Below are 14,602 nucleotides of genomic sequence, written 5' to 3' on the forward strand. Positions count from 1 at the left end.
TTGCTTCTACCTTGCTCATTCTCATCATCACAGCTTGATTTGAACTCTTGCTGCACCTTTGCCTTTGGTATTCCCTATCAACACAATACCCAGGCTCCAGAAGTGATTGCCATTGGGCCAAAGATAAAGCTTTGCCTGGCTGCTGGGCATCCCCAGCCCATACCCTTGAGCTCTGAGGCAGTATTAAAAATTCCTCATTGTCACTCCAGGAGCTAAGAGGGTGTGTGTGTGGAGTAGGGATATACCTATGGATTGCCATCTTAAGTCACCTTTGAGCCACAGCATCCAGAGGCAACCCCACTGCTGTGTTACAGAAGTTTGAATCATACCTGACAGACATGAATTAAACTGGCCACCTTTCCCACCTGCCATTTATTCCCATTCTTAAAAGGCAGACCACATGCCAAATGAGGGATTTTGTTGACTTTGAGCCAGCTTAGGCTAAAACCCTTATATTCCTATCTCCAAGAGTGGCATCAGATAGCCTAGGGCTATTCTAGTTCTGCCTCAATCTCTTGGGTTCTAGAGCCTCCAGCACCACCCTAGGATTAGGACCAAGTTGTGAGTGACCTAAATTTATTTAACAAACAAGTTCCAAGGGAGCTAGGTGTCTTTTGGGCAAAACTGTCTTCACTATTAAGCGGAGACTTGGTGATTGACATGGAACGAAATGCAGCAAGCCAAATAGTGGTCAGCTAAAACCAACAGATTCAGACCAGAGAGAATGCCAGAACGAGAAGAAAAAAAGCTATCCTAATAAAGACTCAATTTAACTTTAGGTCAGTGTAATTTAATACTGCTTGGAGAGGTGAAGGACAGGGTTACCTTCTAGAATCTTCAAGAATAAATGCAATCAGATGGACCAATTTAAGCTTTTTAAAATAGCTCTGAAATCAGTCAGTTACCTTGGAATTATTCCCCATCATAGGATTACAGAGTTAGAAGGGACCCCAGTGAATAAACCCCAAGGTATATCTGAAAAATACCCTTTAACAACAGGTAGTCTTCCTGCCTTTGCTTGAAGACCCCCACTGCTGGGGAACCCACTAGATCTGATAGAAACCCACTGGACTTCTAGGCAGTTACCACTGTAGAAAGTTTCTCTTGACATCAGGCCTAAATTTGCCTCTTTGGGACTTCCATCTGTTGCTCCACGTTCTGCCTTCTAGTCACAAAGAACAATTTTAATCCTCCTTCCATCCTTTCAACTATTTGAATGCAGCTGATAGGTCCATCCTGAGTCTCCTCTTCTCCAAGCTAAAGCTTCCGAGTTCTCCATATGGCATGGATTTTTTTTAACCATTTTAATTGCCTTCCAAGTTTTCAATGTCCATTTAAAAATGTGGCACTCCAAACTTGACACAGTACTCAAGGTGTGGTCTCACCAGGGCAGAAGACAGCAGGACTATCACTTTGCTATTCCATCACAGATTACATTAGCTTTGGGGACTGTCCTATCACATACTACTGACATACTGAGCTTGCAACCCACTAAAACCCACACATCTTTTTCAGATAAGTCGCCTTCCCTTCTAGGATGTCAACCAGATGAAGCAGGTCATCCACCCATAACCTCTGCAGCTCCCATACTGATAACAGACAAAAGCAGCTCCTTTATATTGTGTTTTGAGGTTGAAAAAAACTTGCCTCACAAAGAGTTTACAAAGTGCTAAGAATGTGAGTGCGCCTAGAACAAGCATCTAATGAACTCTACCAAATTCTGTCACAGAGAAGAAGTTTTTCTTTATTCATTTACAGAATGATATTTCAGGACTGTGGGCACTTCCTGAACTTATCATGAGAAATCCTATGATGCTAAGTTACTATTACTGTAACTATCTTCTTTCCTCTTAAATCCTGCATCTCCTCGGCTCCAATGAGCTCCTTTTCCACTTGGTTCAGCTACACACCAGCAGTGTCACACTTAGACCTCAATATCCTCAACTTTTGGGCAGCTAGGTAGCAGAGTGGATAGAGCACCAGGCCTGGAGTCACATCTTCCTGAGTTCGAACCCAGCTTCAGACACTAGCTGTGTGACCCTGGGCAAGTCACTTGACTCTGTTTGCCTCACTTCCTCACCTGTCAAATAAGCTGGAGAAGGAATGGCAAACCACTCCAGTATCCTTGCCAAGAAAACCCCAGATGGAGTCACAAAGAGTCAGAGACGACTGAACAAAAATATCCTGAACTTTGAAATTATCTCTAGTCACAACTTCCCATCATTCCATCTCTATAAAAAAAACCAACAAACACTCATCCCAAACCAAAAACAACACACAGCTTCGATGCTGTTTTATTTTTAAAGCCATCGTTGTTTCCCTACCTTCAAATCCCCCTCACCAAAATTTGTGACCTTCCCTTAAAAGATTCAGTGCTACGATGGCTACATCAGGAGTCATCTAGTTCAAACTCATTTTCCAGATGAGGAAACAGAGGCCCAGAGAAATGAAGTTATTTGCCCAAAGTCTTTGTTAATCTTCCTGAAAATGCTACAGCAAATGCTTTCCCTTCCTCATCAGTAGCTTTTCACCCCCATGCACACTGGCTTCTGCCTTCAGCACTCATTCTAAACATCTCCTCAAAATTTCACCAGTCACCTAATCAGTGGCACTTTTTCACTCCTAAAACTGCCTAACTGCTCTGTAGAACAGAATATTTTTGACGGCACTCTCCCTTGGTTACCTTCTAACTATTCTTTCATTGTATCCTAATCTTCTTGCCTCCTAAGGCGAGATGTTCTCTTGGCAGCCTTCTTTCTCCCTCTGCTCTCTCCCTTGATTTCAGCAACTACCACTATATAGATAACTCCTCATTTTCTATCATTGGTGTTGAGTTCATGTTTCAATTTCACACTCACATTTGTAGCAGCCTACAGACATCTCTAGCAGACATTTTATAAGAACCTCAATTTCAACCGGTCCACGCTTTAATCTTTGGACTGTTCTGCCAGTGACACCACCATCCACTCAAGCTTCCATGTTTAAAATCTTCCATATTTGCCTCTCTATTACTTTATATGTTCACAAATTATCAAGTTTCTGCAACATCCTTTGCTTCACTGACCTTTCCTCTCTAAATAGCCTAACAAATGGTCACTTCCACTCTTCCCTTTCTCCAATCTATCATTTCCTCTGATATCAGACTAATCCTTGAGCACAGATCTGGCTCTCTACTGCAGAGAGCACAACTCTGATGGGCTAGCCACATTGCTCAAATGCCAAATGTATGCTTGCCAAAAAGACTTTTATGGAGAATTCACACAGAGCGAATGCTCACGTGGTGGTCAAAAGTGATACAAGGATACTCTCAAGGTCTCTCTAAAGAACTTTGGAATTTTATGGCATGGGAGACACTGGCGCAGGACCACCCAGCATGGCGTGTCCTCATCAGAGAAGGTGCTGTGCTCTATGAGCAAAGCAGAATTCAGGTAGCTCAAAAGAAACGTGAAATGCACAAATTTAGAGAATCCACCCCAAATGTTCACATGGACTATTTGTGTCCGACCTGCAGTAGAGCCTCCTGAGCTTGTATTGGTCTGATCAGCCACAGGACGCACTGTAACTTGACTTTAACATAGTGATCTCATTTTGGTCCCCTTCGAGAATGAAAGACAACACCCAACCAGACTAATCTTTAATCACAGATCTGGATCCCAGATTTTGAGCTTGAAGGGACCTTAGGGGGTCATCATAGAACTTTGTTCAAAACTCTGAATTGGCTCCTTATTACTCATTACGTTAAATTCAAACTCCTTTGCCTGGCATTCAAGTCCCTCTACAATATAACGTCAAGCTCTATTGCCAGACTCTCGTATTACTTTATCTTCCAGCCAAAGTGAACTACTCAGCCCCACCACCCCCATAACCAGTGCTTTCCCACCTGCATACCTCTTACCTGTAATTTGCCATCCCCTCTTTGCCTAGAATTTGCCTCTAGAATTCCTATCAAATTCAAATGCTACCTTTATCACGAGGCCTCCCTTAATTCATGTGGTTAACATCTTTCTTCTTGGGTTTCACATGGCATTATATTTTGTATCTCTCTAATAAGAGATCACATCATATCGTGCAACATTGTATAACATAGGTATCTATGTAGTATCTTATCTCCTACCAGACTTAGGAGCTCCACAAAGGTAGAGATGCTGTCTGGGCTAAATTTTGACTCTCCTCCAGTGCCCAGCCCCATGGACTGCACAAAGTAGGTTAAAAAAAAATCAAATGAAACAGTTCTACATTTGGATAAAAAGTATCACGGTGAAAATGAATCTGTCTTTTACAAGAGAGCAAGTCTCATGGCTGAAATAAATGCTCACGTTCATTATCTTAGCCTTACTTTTATTTAAGAAGCAAAAGAACTTACGAAGCTTGGGTACAGGCTGTGTATCCCAAAACTGATATTTCCGCTTGGTAGCATCATCAACATTCTTGGTGGGGCCCTGACATGCAGAGAGAAGTTCCATCGCCCTCTGAATATCCTGCAGCTTCTGCATTGGGATGGCCGGATTCTGTGTAGACAAAAACACAGGAGAGCAATGAGTTCGATGTGACTAGTCTTAGGATGGGTACAAATATACCCATTTGTACTTCCAAAGATGGTACCTACCAGATGAAACGTACCTTTTAAGAACACGAATCGACTGAGTGAATTTTGTATTTTAACATTAGTTTTATTTACAGTTGGGATGTAAGCTGACATTAGCAGTTCCAGAATTTTGAATTCAGCAATGACAATAAGTTATTTAATAAACCTGTGCAAATCACCTACTTTCTATTTCAGTTTGCCACTCACTTGCACATTGGAAACACTATTTGTCATATATTGGGAGAACTAAAAAAGGATTACTGTGAAAAAGATACCATAACATCACAGTCTGTCAACCACTTCCTGGTTCAGCAACTTACAAAGTAGTGTATTGGGGGTGGGAGATGAGCAGTGTGTGTGTTCTGTTGAAAGTACAAAGCAACCAGCCTTTCTTATGAGCTTACCATCTAGGACACTGTGTTAGGGACTGGGGATATAAAGACAAGGAAGAAACAGTACCTGCCCAGGGAGCTTACATTCTTTTTTTTTTTTTTTTTTTTTTAGTAAATTATTTTTTTTTAATGCAATTTATTTATTTAACATATTTGGTTTTCAGCATTGATTTTCACAACAGTTTGAATTACAAATTTTCTCCCCATTTCTGCCCTCCCCCCCACTCCAAGATGGCGTATATTCTGGTTGCCCTGTTCCCCAGTCAGCCCTCCCCTCTATCACCCCCCCTCCCCTCTCATCCCCTTTTCCCTTCCTTTCTTGTAGGGCAAGATAAATTTCTACGCCCCATTGCCTGTGTATCTTATTTTTTAGTTGCATACAAAAAGTTTTTTTGTTTTTGAACATCTGATTTTAAAACTTTGAGTTCCAAATTCCCTTCCCTCTTCCCTTCCCACCCACCCTCCCTAAGAAGTTGAGCAATTCAACCTAGGCCACACATGTATTATTATGTATAACCCTTCCACAATATTCATGTTGTGAAAGGCTAACTACATTTTGCTCCTTCCCAACCCATCCCGCTTTATTGAATTTTCTTCCTTGACCCTGTCCCCTTTCCAAAGTGTTTGTTTTGATTACCTCCACCCCCATCTGCCCTCCACTCCATCATCCCCCTGCCTTTTATTTTATTTTTTTTTTTTTATCTTCCTCCCTCTTCTTTCCTGTGGGGTAAGATACCCAACTGAGTATGTATGGTATTCCCCCTCAGGCCAAATCTGATGAGAGCAAGGTTCACTCATTCCCCCCTCACCTGCCCACTCCCCTCCTCTCCTAGAACTGCTTCCCCTTGCCACCCTTTTGGGAGATAATCCACCCCATTCTATCTCTCCCTATCTCCCTCTCTCAGTAAGTTACTCTCTCATCCCTTAATTTCATTTTATTCCTTTTAGCTATCTTCCCTTCATCCTCAACTCACCCTGTGTCTGCTCTCTCTCTTTTACATATATATATATATATATATATACACATACATACACATACATACATATACACATAGATACATGCATACATACACATTCACTTATATATATACATAAACATATATATATGCATATATATATATGCATATTCCCTTCAACTACCCTAATACTGAGGTCTCATGAATCATACTCATCATCTTTCCATGTAGGAATGTAAACAAAACAGTTCAACTTTAGTAAGTCCCTTGCAATTTCCGTTTCTTGATTACCTTTTCATGCTTCTCTTGATTCTTGTGTTTGAAAGTCAAATTTTCTATTCAGTTCTGGTCTTTTCACTGAGAAAGCTTGAAAGTCCTCCATTTTATTGAAAGTCCATATTTTGCCTTGGAACATGATACTCAGTTTTGCTGGGTAGGTGATTCTAGGTTTTAATCCTAGCTCCATTGACCTCCGGAATATCGCATTCCACGCCCTTCGATCTCTTAATGTAGAAGCTGCCAGGTCTTGGGTTATTCTGATTGGGTTTCCACAATATTCAAATTGTTTCTTTCTGGCTGCTTGCAGTATTTTCTCCTTGATCTGGGAGCTCTGGAATTTGGCAACAATATTCCTAGGAGATTTCTTTTTGGGATCTATTTGCGGAGGCGATCGATGGATTCTTTCAATTTCTATTTTGCCCTGTGGCTCTAGAATATCAGGGCAGTTCTCCTTGATAATTTCCTGAAAGATGGTATCTAGGCTCTTTTTTTGATCATGGCTTTCAGGTAGTCCAATAATTTTTAAATTATCTCTCCTGGATCTATTTTCCAGGTCAGTGGTTTTTCCAAGGAGATATTTCACATTGTCTTCCATTTTTTCATTCCTCTGGTTCCGTTTTATAATATCCTGATTTCTCATAAAGTCACTAGCTTCCACTTGCTCCAATCTAATTTTTAAAGTAGTATTTTCTTCAGTGGTCTTTTGGACCTCCTTTTCCATTTGGCTAATTCTGCCTTTCAAGGAATTCTTCTCCTCATTGGCTTTTTGGAGCTCTTTTGCCATTTGAGTTAGTCTATTTTGTAAGGTGTTGTTTTCTTCAGTGTATTTTTCAGTATTTTTTTGGGTCTCCTTTAGCAAGTCATTGACTTGTTTTTCATGGTTTTCTCGCATCCTTCTCATTTCTCTTCCCAATTTTTCCTCTACTTCTCTAACTTGCTTTTCCAAATCCTTTTTGAGTTCTTCTATGGTCTGGGGCCAGTTCATGTTTTTCTTGGAGGCTTTGGTTGTAGGCTCTATGACTTTGCTGTCTTCTTTAGGCTGTATGTTTTGGTCTTCTTTGTCACCAAAGAAAGAATCCAAAGTCTGAGACTGAATCTGGGCGCGTTTTCGCGTCCTGGCCATATTCCCAACCAACTAACTTGACCCTTGAGCTTTTCAGTGGGGTATGACTGCTTGTAGATTACAGAGTTCTATGTTCTACGTTTGGGGGGGAGGTGCCAGCTCTGTCAGAGCCGCACTCCTCCTTCCCCAAGGACCCCCAGTCCAGACTGGGCTCAGATCTTCGGCAGGCTGTGCACCCCTGCTGTGATCCGCCACTTATTTCCCCCCACCAGGTGGGCCTGGAGCCGGAAGTAACAACAGCTGTAGCTGCCCCACCTCCGCTGCCCCCGGGGCTGGAAGCCGAACCGCGAACTCCTTCCACTCCCGCAGCTTTTCCCACTAACCTTCTCCGCAGTCTTTGGTGTTTGTGGGTCGAGGGGTCTGGTAACTGCTCACGTATTCAGGGCGCTAGGGCCCCCTCCACCCGGCTTCCGGTCTGGATCGTCCACGCCGCTCAGGCTGGGCTCTGCTCCACTCCGTTCCCAGCCCCAGCTCCCAGCTCCCAGCTCCCAGCTCCGTGTGGAATAGAGCTCACCCAGAGACCATCCGGGCTGTCCTGGGCTGGAGCCCTGCTTCCCTCTGCTGTTCTGTGGGTTCTGCCGTTCTAGAATTGGTTCAGAGCCATTTTTATAGGTTTTTGGAGGGACTCGGGTACGGAGCTCACTCTAGTCCGTGCTTACCAGCCGCCATCTTGGCTCCGCCCCCCCCCCCCCCCCCCAGCTTACATTCTATACACCATATACCCAGATAAATATAAACAAGTTAGGGAGGGAGGAGTAGTAGTACTTGCAGTTGAAGGTATCAGGAATGGTTTCCTGTACAAAATGGTCCCAACAGCTAAGTCTTGAAGGAAACAAGTGTTTTCTGTGAGGCACAGAGGGGAGGAAATGTATTCTAGGCATGGAGAAATGACTGTAAGCACCTGGAGGCCAGGATTCTCTTGTTTTCATCTTTATATCTCTGGCATATATGCCATACCTTAGCATAGTATCTTGCTTAGTAAATGAACTATACTGAAACATGGCAGCTGGGTTAAAGTTTTGTTAAATTTGAAAGTGGAAGAAAAATATGAATAATTCTATCTAGACTGCTCAGGGGACTTTTTTGTTTGCTGTTGTATCATGGGACTCTTTTGACAATCTGGAGAAGCCCTGGGACATTCCTTCTCAGAAAAAAATGCTTTTAAATGCATAAAATAAAATGTGTAGGATTATAAAGGGAACTAATTACATCATAATAGTTATTTTTAAAAAATAACTCGCATAAACCAGGTTAAGAACCCCTGTTCTAGACTAAGTAAGCTTCTTTATACAACCTTAAAATCAACTGTAAATAACTTTTTAAAAGTCCTACTTGCTTATTCTTTTCCAGGTGTATAACTGGTAAATGTTTAACAACTAGGTCTCCAGAGAAAAAAAAAGTGTACACAACACACTTATTAACATTTTCTCCATCACTTTTGAAAGTAAAAACAGTGAACAAAACAATAAATCAAGCCTTAATCTTTAGTATTTGCCAGTTTCTGAAATGTAGATGCTCACACTAAAAATGTATCCAGCAGCTCCAGCACACTTTGCTTTCCTCCCTATGTTATCTTGCCTGAATCCAACCTCCCTACTTCTTTCTCTCCACAGAAACCCTGCAACAGTCCGAGAGTCAAGTAATTCCTTCCATATATCTCCTCCTCCTCCTCCACTCCCAAAAGACTGGGTAACATTCCCTCCTTTCCAATCTAAAGCAAAATATACACCAAGTATCAAAGTTCCTTAGTCTGAAAACACTCTTCAAGCTCCTTTTTAATATCTCTTAGAGAAAGCAAGGTTGACCTCTACAGAAAAAACATCCTATTTTGAGTTTACATCAGTAGATAGGACTTAATAGTCCACATTGTTTTTTAAATGTTTAAAATTATGGTTAAAAAGAAAAAAAAACTCCAATTCTTTGAGTTTAGATGCCACTAATCCTTGCTGAGCTCTATTTTAGAGGGTATTACAGGCTGAAGACCCTCCAATGTGTCTGAGTGCCAAATACCCCATAAATATACCTAGGAAGGGGTGGGGGCATTTATAAGGTTTGGGAATGAGCAACTTTGGATTTTTTTATTTCTAGTTAAGGAACTTTATTTAACTTGAGATGCCCTTGGTTCAATTTGACACACTGCACTTCATGAATTTTATTTAAAATGGACCAACTGAAGTTACTGAGTACCTTGGGGATTCCTGCTTATAAAATGATCCAAGAAAACTCAGTGCTAAGTCTAACTGGAGGCTGGTCAAAAGCTAAACATGCCTATTTTTATCTAACAGCTCAGTTTAGAGATTACTGTTGCTTTTGTAAGATACCTGGTTTATATTTTGATTAATGAGATCGTATTCACAAGGGTCACATCTTACATATGCTAAGTGAACAAATTGCTTCAGCTCAGATAATTCATTATGGCTTATAATTACTTCTTTAGTATGAGGTCTTCGCTGAGCTTCATGCAAAAAGGTGACTTTTTCAGCCATGCAAAATATTCAACCCACTACAATGCAATTGATTAGCTGGAAAAGAGTCAGGCACATTTCAACAAAGCATGCCTGGGTAACATATCTGTCATGTCTGTAACATGTCTGTTAGATGAAGTACTACCCAGTTTTACAAAGTGTACGTTGCTGCTGCTGTGCATTTGTCTTGCTGCCATCTTTTTTTCTCTGACTTTTGAGGTAAAATTCCCTTAAGCAAAATCTATCAAAGCTGTACTATTTTGAAATAAGTGAGAATCAACATCTTTGTCCCAAGAGTTGCTAACAATATCACAACTCTAAAAGACAGGGCTCTTGGAAATTTATAATTTACCTTAAATTTAGTTCTATCATGTTGACCAACAAAAATTCACTAAATAAAACAAAATCATCATTCAAGAAACAAAATGCCATGTGTGCCCTGATTCTCATCATCCAAAACATTTCTCAAGGTAGAATTCTAAGTCGACTACAGGATTTAAATTAGTCAAGGAAGGTGGCAATAAGAATGATATGTTTAGGACAAACTCTTAAACCTATCCATCTTCGAAAATCTATAGCACAAAAGCACTTCCCAAGGGGAAAGGAATTAAATTGTAAGGTGGACAGATGGTCAGCCCAATTTTGACTTGCTGGACACTGTTTTCCACTCTGTTACAGCATGGCACAGGGGACAGAGAGCTGGCCTCAAGGCAAGATAACCTGGGTTCAAATCCAGCTCAGGAGGCAGATGGGCACTGTGCCCCTAGCCAAGTCACTTTAAACCTCTCAGTGCTCTAGGAAACTCTCCATGATGGGTTCGTAAACCATTTTTTTTGGTCATAGACACTCAGAATGATGTTTTTAAATGCATAAAATATATAGTTCCACAAAGGAAACCAATCCTATTGGGATAAAAATGTTATTTTTCCCCCACTCAAATCTATAGACTCCCTGAAATTTATCCACAGATCTCTTGAAGGTCCATTGACTTTAGGTTGAAAACCTCTGCTCTAAGACTAGAAGTTGTCTAGAAACTGCCAACCTCCACTGGTAGAGGGAGTTTATTCACTTGGGAGTCCCCTACAGTAATGAAATCACAGGCTGAGTCTCTATTCCTGGAAGGCAAGTAATTCACCACTGCAGAATGAAGTTTCTCCAGTTGTGCCTATGAAGATTTCTCAGAATCAACTTAATAATACTCCTCAATGTCTAAACTGAATCTGGAGGAGGTAGTAATTATTGCTGACATTTCTACAGAGGCTTAAAGACTGACAAGGTTCTTTAGAAATGCTGTCTCGCTCGCTTCTCACCACAAGCCTCTGAAGCAGGTTACACAGGTACCTAGGTCTTTTGATTTCAAATCTAGTGCTCTTTCCACTGCCTTCCCTGTCACAGGCCTAGAGCCAGACACCTGGAAAAAGGGACTAGGGAAGCAAATTTGAGAAGTACTGAGATACAGAAGATCTTTTTACACCTGAATCTTGCATCAGCAAGAAATCTAGCAATTACACTTGAGAGTTACAACAGAAAGCCATGAACTACCCTCATTTCATCCTTTATAACGTGTGCTGGGGTCTCACTGCTGAGCAGCCAATCTTTTCATTTAACTCTCAGTGACACCCTACAATATATCCCAGAGCAGTCACTCTAGAAAGTTTTTCTTTCTTTAAGCCCTCAACCTTAATCTCACTTCCCTATACACATAGCAGACAGAATTGCTTTCCATGTTGCTGAGAAAATCAAAGCTTTCCAACATGAGTTCTTTTAATCTATCAAAACATCTCTGAATCTTCACCCATAATCTTCTCTCCTACTACAGATTCACAGATGTCATGGTGGAAGTGACTTAGCAGCCATCTAGTCCAAATCCCTCATTTTACAGATGAGAAAACTGAGGCCCAGGAGCCATAAATGATCTAAGGGAGGAAGTAAACTAGATTTAAGAGCTATCTATGTACCAGGCACTGCACTAAGTGATGAAGACACAAATATAAACAAAGAGAAAGCTAGACCCTGCCCTCGAGGAGCTCTAATGAGGGCAGCTAAAAAGCAAGGAGCTGAGGGAAGATGAAGGTACTCACATGCAGAAGGGCAGTTTGGAAGTCTGAAAGTCAGTATCATAATCAAGAGAGGAATGAAGGCTGGCCAACCCAGACCCCTCCACAAAACAGAGGCCTTCGTGAAGCACTCACCAAAAAAGTAAGGGAGCTGGGCTGGCAGAGGGATAGTCCAAGGAGAAGGCCCCAGGGGTAGTTGGACGTAAGTAAGTAACCCCAGGTGCCAAAGAACTTTTAGGATGGGACACCAGCTGAGGCATCATTTTGAAGTCCAGAAGTCAGGATCAGAGCCAGGAGGGGGATGAAAGGCAAAAACAAAGGTCATAGGATCATGGTTGCAGTGCAGAGGCCATCCAGATCAATTCCCACCTCTTACAGGTGGAGAAACTGAGGCCCAGTGAGCTTAAGTAACTTGGCAAAGGTCACACAAGTCTTAAATGTTAAAAGGCAGGATATAAAACCAATTCCTGACCTCCTCATGCTTTTGCTACTGCCTTCAAGGAAAAAGCATCTTTTCTATATGGCAATGGAGAGGAAGATGAACTTGAAGTGCTGAGCCTGACATCACAGGGCCCGAGTTAGAATCCTGGCCCTTCCACTTCCTGCCTGTGTGACGTTAGGCAAATCACTTGACTTCTCCGGGACTAAGTCTCCTCATCTAGAAAAGGGGGTTGACCTAGATGACCTCTGATGACCTCTATGATCCTGTGAGCCTGTCTCTTCACACCTCCACCAAGAGCTTGAATTCTTATTTCCTCCCCAACAAGTAAGTGAACGAAAAAGGGACTTCTCAGCAACTCCAAATCCTTATTTGCGTAAAGTAGGGATCTGCTGTAGATTCTTTTTCATGGTATGGAACACAGGCCTAGTCTCCTTACAACAAAAGCCTCCTCAGAACAATATTCACAAGATCCTGCTGATAACTCCCTTGTTTAAGCATCAACAAAATCATTTCTATTTTTCTTGCCTACATGTGCCCATCTTTAATCCTGAACTTTTTGGTAATGGGATTTGACCTGTATGATGCTGATAGACCTTTTATTGCAAGGGCCCTCTGTTGGAGCACCGGGACAATATCCTTCCTGGCCCAGTTTCCCTGAAACACTAGTCCATAAGACATGGCAGCTGTAGTCCGTCCTGCCATGTGCACTCTGGGTACAACCCTCTGCCCTTCTGGCAGCTGTCTTCACCGGACATCTGGTTTACTCCAGAAATGAAGGCTTCTTCAGTGGGAACACCAGAGTATTTTTCCACTTTGGGAGATTCAAAGGCTGGACACTGACAAATGGTCTGTTTCACAGTGGGTATGGATTTACCCCTTGGCTGCACCTGCTGAAATTTGCTGCCAGATGGGGATGTGCTTATTCAGGTAATTTGACAAGCATCCAGAAAAATTAAAGTGGAACTATCTTCTAAACTAAAAGTAATTAATAAATTAACTCTTAAAAATAAAACCAAAAACACTTTCAAGCTATCACATTGAGACTTTCTTTTTTCTTTTGAAAAGTATTAACTTCTGGAATAAAAAAAAGCCTTAAAGAAGAGTACAAAGGCAGTGTGTGTGTATGTGTGAGTGTGTGTGTGTGTGTGTGTGTGTGTGTGTGTGTGTGTGTGTTTGCTTCTTTAGATCTGGATCTGTTATTTCATTGGTGTAGAGAACTCTTAGCATAAGTATAGAAAACTCCTTCCACTGTTAGACTGCAGCTCTTCTGTAACTTGGAGTCTCAGAGAGCTGCCTGGAGCACTGAGAGATCAAATGACTTGTCTTTGGTCAAATGGTTAGTATTTATAGGTCAGGAGTTGAGCCCAGCTGAGAGACTGCATGGCAGAGGGGAGAGTGCTGAACTCTAGCCAGCTCAGGAAGACCTGCATTCAAATCCCACCTCAGACACTTACTAGCTGTGTGACCCTGAACAAGTCATCTTGGTCTTAGTCTTCTGTTAGAAAACAGATAATAATAGCACCCATCAAAGGGTTGTTGTGAGAGACAAATGATCATTCTGCAAATCTTAAAGTACATTATTTATCAATCGCTACAGGTGTGCTAGGCATTGTATCAGGCAATGCCAAAGACACAAATGGAATGGTCTCTAAGTAGCTTACATTCTCGTGTGTGTGTATACGTATACCTGTATGTATATACATGTATGTTATACTGTGTGGGCTAATATTCACATATGGAATAATAGCTCCCATGTGTAAACATATATTATATGTGTACATATGCATTATATACATGCACATATTTCATATTCATATATATGTATTTGTTGTTCAGTCGTTTTTCAGTCATGTCCAACCCTTTGTCATCCCATTTAGGGTTTTCTTGGTAAAGATACTGAAATGGTTTGCTATTTCCTTGTTCAGCTCATTTCACAGATGAAGAAACTAAAGCCAATAGGGTAAGTGACTTGCCCAGGGTCACACAGCTAGTAAGTGTCTGAGGCCGGATTTGAAATCAGGAAGATGTGTCTTCCTGACTCCAGGCCCGCACTCTATGCACTATGGTGCCCCCTAGCTGCCAATATGATCCCTATAGTTGAGCTATTCCTGATTCCGAGATTGCTCCTATATCCACTACTCTATGCTGCCCCCTCATAGATGAAATATGTACTTATGTTATCTAGGTGTCCCAGAACATAAAGACTCCTTCACTTAACTACTACCATTCAATATCTGGCTATGACAAAAGCCATAAACCAAGCTTCTGATTCTTCTCAGTGTTAGGCTAGACAGCAAAAGTTA

At 41.5% G+C, this 14,602-nt stretch overlaps 1 protein-coding gene across 3 annotated transcripts in view; it reads right to left on the reverse strand.

The window, feature by feature from the left end:
- Window positions 1–14,602, reverse strand: part of NMT2 (N-myristoyltransferase 2) — an 89,470-nt gene that overhangs the window by 37,473 nt on the left and 37,395 nt on the right. For all 3 annotated transcript variants that reach the window (XM_036761437.1, XM_036761438.1, XM_036761439.1), the window contains exon 3: window positions 4,364–4,508. In XM_036761437.1, coding sequence (XP_036617332.1) covers window positions 4,364–4,508 — 145 coding nt within the window. The remainder of the gene's footprint in view (window positions 1–4,363; window positions 4,509–14,602) is intronic.

This window comes from Trichosurus vulpecula, chromosome 5 (assembly GCF_011100635.1).
Source record: "Trichosurus vulpecula isolate mTriVul1 chromosome 5, mTriVul1.pri, whole genome shotgun sequence".
Lineage (NCBI taxonomy): Eukaryota > Metazoa > Chordata > Mammalia > Diprotodontia > Phalangeridae > Trichosurus > Trichosurus vulpecula.